The sequence below is a fragment of the Malurus melanocephalus genome, unplaced genomic scaffold (assembly GCF_030028575.1).
Source record: "Malurus melanocephalus ecotype Western Australia unplaced genomic scaffold, MMel_1.1 scaffold_670, whole genome shotgun sequence".
Lineage (NCBI taxonomy): Eukaryota > Metazoa > Chordata > Aves > Passeriformes > Maluridae > Malurus > Malurus melanocephalus.
Window position 1 is genome coordinate 222,703 of NW_026623902.1, and position 8,234 is coordinate 230,936.

An 8,234-nucleotide genomic window follows, 5' to 3' on the forward strand; every position below is an offset into this window, starting at 1 on the left:
CTGGTGTCTCACATCCCTGTGGCAGATTCCTGCTCCTTCCTGTGGCATCAGGGCTGATGATAGTCCCCTGCGGCAGGGTTGTGCCCACCCCTGTGGCATCAGGGCTGGTGCCAGCCCCCATGGAGGGGTCATATCCATGCCCATGGCATCGGGCCCCCGTGTGACCTTTCTTCTGTGCTCCAGGACCTGCCCAACGCCATGAACGCAGCGGAGATCACGGACAAGCTGGGGCTGCACTCCCTGCGCCACCGTAACTGGTACATCCAGGCCACCTGTGCCACCAGCGGGGACGGGCTCTACGAGGGCCTCGACTGGCTCGCCAACCAGCTCAAGAACAAGAAGTGAGGGGGGGGCCCCTTGTGCCCCCCCGGCCCCCCCTGGGCCGTGCCAGGGCCCCCCCCGGCCGCCCCCTCCCTGCCCCGGTTGGGTTTTGCTTTCTTCTGGCACCGGTTGCTGTGGGGTTTTTCGCCTTTTTTGGGGTCCCCCTGGTTCCCCTCGGATCTCGTGTGTGCGTGCGTGGAATTAGAGCTCTATATAACGCCCAGGGGGGCAGGGGCAGAGCCCCGGGAAGGTGGGATGGGGGCTGCCCTGCCCGGGGGGGGGCTGGGGACACACCCCGTCCCCGTGCATGTCCCTGCACCCCTCGCCTTCCTCTGGACCAAATGTGGGGGCAGCGGGGCCATGGCGGGGGAWTTGGGACTACACACCTCCCCCTCTCTCCCAGCACCCCCTCCCGGCCCCACGTGCCCCCTACCCGGGGGTCCCACACGTCCCCGGCCCCCCCATGTCACTTTGAGGCAGGTCTCCTCCCCGCAGCGTGACCCCTGCAGAGGGGGGGGCAGGGGGCTGCCAGGACCCCTGTGGTCCCCCTGGCCGTGCCCCCCACCTCGCCCTGGCCGCCTGCCCCCCTTCCCCCCCATGCCAGCATAGTGATTGTATGTCCCTGCCCCTCACGGACGGACGGACGGTGTCCCCCCCACCCCGTACTGTGCCCCCCTCCCCACCTCCCCAGCACCGTATTTATACCCCCGGTCTGTGCTTGGTGTGACGTGTCGCTGCGGCTCTGCCCTGTCCAGGGACGTGTGTTCTCACCCCCCACTCCTCCTCCTCCCCAGCCCCCTGCGCCTGAGACGGTGGGTGACCTCCCCTGACCCCCCCCTTGGATATTAAACATGTTTTATGTAGCGCTGTCCCTCGTCTCTTCTTCCGCAGCCCCTCCCCGGTGTGGGGGTCCCGCGGAGGGGACGGTGATGGACAGCCCCGGGCTGGCTTTAATTAGAAAGAGCTTAACGGGGCGGGAGGGGTTGAGGTGGGGCTGGCAGGGGGTGAGGGCCCCCCCCCCCCCGCTTCCCAGGCTCATCTTTAGGGGAATATTGGATGAAATGGTAAATCCCATTAGTGCTAATCCCGACTGGGGCGTGGGGACGGTGCCATTGCTGGGATGGGCGCGAGTGGGACTCAGACCCCCCCTCCCCCTGTGCCATCCCTACCCCGTGTCACCCCCCCTGCATGGGTTAAGGGGGACTGAGTCGCATTTGGAGCCAGCACTGCCATCCCATCCCCGTGTCCCCTCTGGATTGGTGGCTGGGGAGCTGTTGGTGACACTGGGGGGCTGTGCTGGGGGGATCCGGGCTCTGTGGTGGGTGGGAGCTGCAGCACCAGTGTCTGGAATGGGGGTACCAGAGCTCCCCGGGGGGCTGGAGATTGTGGAGATGACATGGGGGGCTACAGTTTGGATGACCCGGGCCACCCGATGGGCTGGGGGCTGTGGAGATGACATGGGGGGGGCTTCAGTGTGGCTGACCAGAGCTCCCCAGGGGGCTGGGGGCCGTGGAGATGACATTGGGGGGCTTCAATGTGGGTGACCAGAGCTCCCCGGTGGACTGGGTTCCATGAAGATGACATGGGTGGGCTACAGTGTGGGTGACCAGAGCTCCCCAGTGGGCTGGGGGCTGTGGAGATGACATGGGGGGGCTTCAGTGTTGGCTACCCGGTGGGCTGGGGACCGTGGAGGTGACATGGGGGGGCTTCAGTGAGGGTGACCGGGGCTCCCCAGTGGGCTGGGGACCGTGGAGATGACATGGGGGGGCTTCAGTGTGGGTGACCTGGGCTACCCGGAGGTAGGGAGCAGCGGAGATGGTACCGGGGAGCCGAAATGCGGATGCCCGGGGCTCTGCGAGCAGCGTAGTGGCGTTGAGGGGCTGCAGCGTGGCTGACCGGGGCTCCCCGGTGGGTGGGAGCAGCGGAGCCGGCACCGACGCGTTCCCACCGGCTGGACCGACGGCTTTGTGTGGCGAGGGCTGACCCGGCGGCCCTAATCCCATTAGCGCCCCGGGCCCAGCCGCCAGCCCGGCTTCCCCACCTCTCGGCAACCGAGGCTGGTATGTGGGTGCGCCGGTGGGGCCGGCGTGCCGATGCCGTCGTCCGGGAGCTGCACCGGGGCCACCACCGGCGTCAACGTGGTCACCATCCCGGAGCTGCACCGGGGCCGGTGACACCAGTGCCGGTACCGGGTGACAGATCCGGGCTGCGCACCGTGTGACCCCGACAAACCGGGGCGATTCCCAAAGGGCTGGGTGTCCCCAGGCTCAGGGATGGGAGGTTCTGGGGCAGGTYCGGTCCCACCGGGCTCCTGTCGGTCCCCCGGTGCGGGCTCGSGTTTCGGTTTCCCTTGTCCTGCACAGCCGAGACTGGAAGTGCTGCTGAAGTGCCAGGAGAAGGAATGACCCGCACCCGCGGCGCGCTGGAGAAGGTTTCTGGGCTCATGTGGAAGGGATCCTGGGCCCCGGTGGGTGCCGGTTTCCCCGGGCTGTGCTGCCGCCTGCTGGCACCGGCAACGCCAGGACACCGGRGGCAGCACCCAACCGGTGCCTGGCACGAATCCCCCGGCCCGGACCCCCGCCCAGACCCTCCGCCTTGACCCCCGCTCTGGCCCTCACCCGGAGCCCCCGCTCGGTGCGGGCTGAACCCGCCGGGACAGTCCCCGGTTGGGGTCGGACCGGGCTGGGTCCCCACGGGGGCACGCGTGGCACCGGGCACCGGTGAAGCCGCCGGTCCCGGGAATCCTCTGTCCCGCAACTCCGCTGCGGCCTGGAGTAGCTGCGGGCGCCCGTCCCGGGGCCGGTCTCGGTGTGGGGGCGGTCCCGGGGGCGGTGCCCGAGGTGGAGGGGCGGTCCCGGTCCCGGTCCCCGTTCCTCCGCCACCAGCCCGGCCATGCCGTTCCCCGCCGCGCTGCTGTTCCTGGCACTGCTGCTGCCGCCGCTGCCGCTCTCCCGCGCCGCCGAGAGCGAAACCGAAACCGGCGCTCGGGAGCTGCGACTGGAGACGATCGTGAGCCTGAGGGACCGGGGGAAACGGGGCTGCGCGGGAGGCACCGGGAACCGGGGACCCACGCGGCCCCCTTGGGCAGGGAGCTGAGACCGGGGCGGGACCGGCGTGGAACGGGGGCACCGGCGGGACACGGGACACCGGAGGGATGGTGTTGCTCGGGGGGCACCGGGGAGCCCGGCCTGGCACGGGGGGGGTGGCGCACCGGGAGGACCGGGCTGCGGCAGAGAATGGGGGGAGCTACGGGGTACCGGGAGGACCGGGCTGCGATGGGGGGAGGCACCGGGAGGACCGGGGGCTGGCGGAGGAACGCGGCGCACGGAAAACGGGAGATCCGGATGGGAGTTCGGCTCTCGGGGTGCTCGGGGGACCCGCGGGCACGGGGGGTGCGTGGACCCCGAGGAGAGGGGGCCCCGTCCCGGCCCCCCGTGACCTCCCCGTTGCAGGTAGCCCCTCCCGAGGGCTGCACGGAGCTGTCGGCGACGGGGGACACGGTGCACATCCACTACACGGTGCGGGCGGGCGGCGGGAGGAACACGTCAGCACTGAGCTCCGGCGGGCGGGGCGGGGGGCAGCGGCACCGGCACCGGCACCGGCGGGGGAGCCTCAGCCGGCACCGGGGCGGCACCGGGGCGGTACCGGGGGGTGGTACCGGGGTGGGCAATGGGGCGGTACCGGGGTGGGCCGTGGGGTGATACGGTGGAGGAACCGGAGGGACAGTAGGGGTGGCACCGGGGCGGGCAGAAGGACGGTGCTGGGATGGGCAAGGGGATGGTGCCAAGCTGGCACTGGGACTGACATGGGGACAGCCCCGGGTTGGGCTCTGGGTGGCACCTGGAGTGGCAACACTGGTGGCACTGGGGCTGGCATGGGAGAACCCCAGTGTGGGCATGGTTGGTGCTGGGATAAACCCGAGGATTACCTTGGGATGGCACCACTGGGAGTGGTCTCCCAAAGTGGCATGGAGTGTTCTGGGACTGGGATCAGCACAGGAGGGGGCACTGGGACTGGGATCAGTACAGGGATGGCACGCGGGGGCACTGGGACTGGGATCAGCACAGGAGGGGGCACTGGGACTGGGATCAGTACAGGAGGGGTCACTGGGACTGGGATCAGCACAGGGATGGCACGGGGGGGCACTGGGACTGCGATCAGCACCAGAGCAGCACTGGGAACACGCTGGCATCCACACAGAGGAAGTGCCAGGCTGTGTCCCTGGGGTGACAGTGGCAGTGACTGTGGCCATGTCCCCAACAGGGCACCTTGGAGGATGGTCGGATCATCGACTCCTCACTGAGCAGGGACCCTCTCCAGGTGGAGTTGGGCAAGCACCAAGTCATTCCTGGTGAGTGAAGGGCTCAGGGAGAGCGGGGCTGGGGGCAACCAGGATAATCCCAACCAGCCCCACTCATCCCCACCCCACTCTGCTACAGGCCTGGAGCAGAGTCTGCTGGACATGTGYGTGGGGTAAGTGCAGATGGGGGACACCGGGGTGGGCAGTGTCCCCCCTGCAGTGTCCCCACCCCAATTTATGGCACCACYGTTCTTGCTATGGCAGGGAGAAGCGCAGAGCCATCATTCCCCCTCATTTAGCCTACGGCAAGAGGGGCTCCCCTCCCAATATCCCAGGTGAGAACAACTCTCAGGGTCCCCGTGGGGTCTCTGTGGGGTCTCTGTGGGGTCCCYGCTCAGGCTGTGCCCCCCCYTTGCAGGTGATGCWGTGCTGAGGTTCGAGGTGGAGCTGGTGGGGTTGTCCCGAGCCAGTTATTGGCAGAAAGTGGTGAACGAGGTGGTGCCACTGCTGTGCCTGGGGCTGGTGCCGGCGCTGCTGGGGCTCATTGGGTTCCACCTGTACCGTAAGGCCAGCAGCCCCAAGCTCTCCAAGAAAAAGCAGAAGGAGGAGAAGAGGAACAAAGCCAAAAAGAAATAAAATCATCTGTGGCTGCCCTGTGGCTGCTTTTCCTGGAGATGATGGGGACAGAGTAGTGGGAAGGGGCTGTGCACCCATCAGCTCCCTGCCTGCTCCAGGGCCTTGATGGGTTGTGTCAGATCTGAACGGGAGGTAACAAATCCCAGAAATAAGACCCTGGAGCACATTTGCAGGCAGTTTTGCTCTTTTAAGGCATATCCAGGCAGTGACAAGCACCAGGCAGGTCCCTGATCTGCCAGRGAGCCTCAGCTGGAGCCAGGAATGGGGTGGCTCTTGGCGTGTTCCATGTCCTGTTGTCCCTGAGCACAGCTCCCCYACTCCCACCCCCACAATGTGGGGCTCATTTTTTGGGACGTTGGCCTTGCTTGGTGGTGAGGAGGGGGTGGGGGTCTCTGACCACCTTCAGGCTGAGTGCAGCCCCTTGTAGGTACTGCTGGAGCAGCTCCCGMAGGTGCTGGTTCCTGTTGGCCAGGGCCACCCGTGCCCGCTCCAGCGCCTTCTCCTCCAGCTTCACCTTGTTGAAACGCTGCCAGAATCGCTCCAGCCCCACGTAATCCTGYATGATCTGGGGGAGGGAGGCAGCAGAAAGAGCTGGGGGTCTCCAACCTGCCCCAARCATCAGCTGGGTGATCCCCAGGGCKGAATCACTCTGGRATCCCTGTTCCCTCCCCCCATTCCCTTCCCCTGTGGCGGTGCCTCCTCACCTCTGCCAGGGGCTCTGTGGGGGTCTCCTCCAGGACCCTGCRGGCATCTTCCTGCTCCCACTCAGCCAGTGAGGAGCGGTAGAAGGGCACCACCTTCTCCTCTTCTGTCTCCAGCCTGCGGCACATCTCGGCCAGGCGCAGGATTCGCTGGGCCTGGGGTGGGGGGACGTCAGGAAATGCCAGCAGGACGCTGGGCATGGGAACATCCCCACTCAGCTCTGCCCAACTCACCTTTTCCACCAGCTGCTGCAGTGCCTTGAGGGTGCCATTGCACTGGCAGATGAGGGTGACCAGGTGGCTGTGAGCCATGGCCCCGGCCTGGGTCATCTCACTGCGGAGTTTGTAGAGTTTGTGGAGGACTTGTTCCTTCTCCTCCCGCACGCGCTGGATGTGCTCCTCGCTCTCCCGCAGGTGAGCYGCGATCTGGCTTTTAGTGGCTGCAACTTTTTCCTGGTGAAACAGCAGGTTGGGATATTGGGGGAAATTTCATCTTGGAAAAGGTGGCTCAGCATTGGAATGGGCTGTTCAGGGCAGTGCTGGAGGGATTGTCTTTAGGAGGGTTCAAAAAATGTGTGGATGTGGCACTTGGGGACAGCGTTTAGTGGTGGCCTTGGGAGCTCTTGAACAGTTGGAGCTGATGGTCTTAGAGACTTTTCCAACCTCAAAAATTCCACAATTTCACAGCTCAGGCACTGCTCCACAGTTGGAGTTGATGGTCTTAGAGACTTTTCCAACCTCAAAAATTCCATGATTTGACAGCTTAGGGAACTGCTCCATGAAGTATTGGGGAGTCCCTGCTTAGCCCAGCCCATTATCACCCCTTTGGCAATGCTGGGTTGGATTTGATCGTCTTAGAGGCTTTTCCAAACTCAACAATTTCACAATCCCATGGAAAATGAGTGGAAAATGCGGGTGACCCCCCTCCCAAAATCACCCAGCTCCCTGTCAGAACCTGGAGCTTCTGCAGCTTCTTCGCCTGTGTATCAATCTCCCKGGAACTCTTCTCACACTTCCTCTTSAGCTCCTCGAATTCTATCTTCTTCTTCTCCGTGGCCTCGGCGTAGCTCCGCCGGGCTTTTTGGATCTGGTCCCACAGCCCCTCCAGCCTGGCGACGAGCTGTATCCGGCTGTACTGCTGCTCCTGCCAGCTCTGGGGACACGCAGGTTACACCCCCAAACCTCCCTTCTGCCAGCCCTAAAAGCCCCTCGATGCTCCCCTGTGCCCCTGCCTGGTTTTTGATTTCGTCCCGGGCGCTCTGGAAGTTCAGGATGGCTTCATGGTCGGTATTGGAGTGATCCTGCTCCCTGGCCAGTGCCATGTCCTGCAGGCAGCTGCTTTCCCACTCACCCTGCTCCAGAATGGCCTTTCTGTGGGGACACACARCGGGGAAAAGGGGTTCTCTCCCTGACAGAAGAGCTGTGGGTGTCCTGATGGAGCCAGGAGAGGCTCAGCTCCATCCCATGGTGAGAGGAGAACCCATGGGTGCCACTGCTGCCCCATTCCCCTTCTCCCCCTGATATTCCACACCTCTCAACCTCAAACTCGGCTTTCAGGGCGGCCACCCGGGTATTAAACCCCTCCTCCAGGTAGCTCAGGCGGCAGAGCTGGAGCTCCAGCAGTCGATCCGTGAGGTGCAGGTGGCTGCGCAGAGCTCGGTTCTGCTGTTCATCCGCCTCCTCCAGGTCCCTGACCARCCCCTGCACAATTTTGAGAGGTCACAGGTGTTCCCTGCTCCCTTCCCCGGCCTCACTGTCCTCGCAGTCACCTCAATGACGCCATCCTTGCAGTCCATGACCCGTGTGAAGGTCTCGCTGAGGATCTCGATGTCCCGGCGCAGCTCCTCGTCCTTGGTTTTGCGCATCGCCAAGCGCCAGAGCGTGCGGACCTTGTTCAGACCCCATGTGCTGCTCTGCTCCTCCCGGGATAATTTCTCCTGTGGGGGGGCCGTGGGAGGTGAGAAATGGGGTTGGGGTGGAGGGCTCTGGTGCTATGGGGTGCAGCAGAACGGGTGCCATGGTGGGGGTGATGGGAGCATTTGCTGGGTGAAGTTGGTTTGTGGGATTTTGGAGGCTGCAATGGGAGGGTCGCTGCAGCGGGGTCCCAGACCTGCAGGAAGCGAGCGAGGAGTTCCCGCTTGGTTTTGGCCGCCTCCTCCTCGGCCAGCGCTTGTCTCTGCAGCAGCAGCAGCTCGGCCTCGGCCGCCGTGGGGGCGAAGGGACTGGACTCCGCCATAGCTGGAGGAGGGGACATGGCAGGAAGGCTTGGGGGATGC

General features: G+C 65.0%; 2 protein-coding genes across 2 annotated transcripts in view; one reads left to right on the forward strand and one right to left on the reverse strand.

Moving 5' to 3' along the window:
• The first annotated feature begins 3,157 nt into the window (after positions 1–3,157).
• FKBP11 (FKBP prolyl isomerase 11) lies at positions 3,158–5,296 on the forward strand. Its single transcript, XM_057383965.1, has 6 exons — positions 3,158–3,330; positions 3,774–3,839; positions 4,585–4,672; positions 4,761–4,794; positions 4,886–4,956; positions 5,040–5,296. Exons 1-6 carry the CDS (start codon positions 3,214–3,216, stop codon positions 5,255–5,257), a joined length of 594 nt encoding a protein of 197 aa, XP_057239948.1. The 5' UTR covers positions 3,158–3,213; the 3' UTR covers positions 5,258–5,296.
• A 96-nt stretch (positions 5,297–5,392) lies between these two features.
• The window catches only part of CCDC65 (coiled-coil domain containing 65), a 3,918-nt gene continuing 1,076 nt past the window's right edge, over positions 5,393–8,234 (reverse strand). Inside the window, exons 2-9 of the mRNA XM_057383959.1 lie at positions 8,069–8,196; positions 7,728–7,895; positions 7,490–7,659; positions 7,191–7,329; positions 6,914–7,111; positions 6,193–6,411; positions 5,962–6,114; positions 5,393–5,822 (exon numbers count right to left, since the gene is read on the reverse strand). Of these exons, the coding sequence (XP_057239942.1) occupies positions 5,598–5,822; positions 5,962–6,114; positions 6,193–6,411; positions 6,914–7,111; positions 7,191–7,329; positions 7,490–7,659; positions 7,728–7,895; positions 8,069–8,196 (1,400 nt within the window). The 3' untranslated portion in view covers positions 5,393–5,597. The remainder of the gene's footprint in view (positions 5,823–5,961; positions 6,115–6,192; positions 6,412–6,913; positions 7,112–7,190; positions 7,330–7,489; positions 7,660–7,727; positions 7,896–8,068; positions 8,197–8,234) is intronic.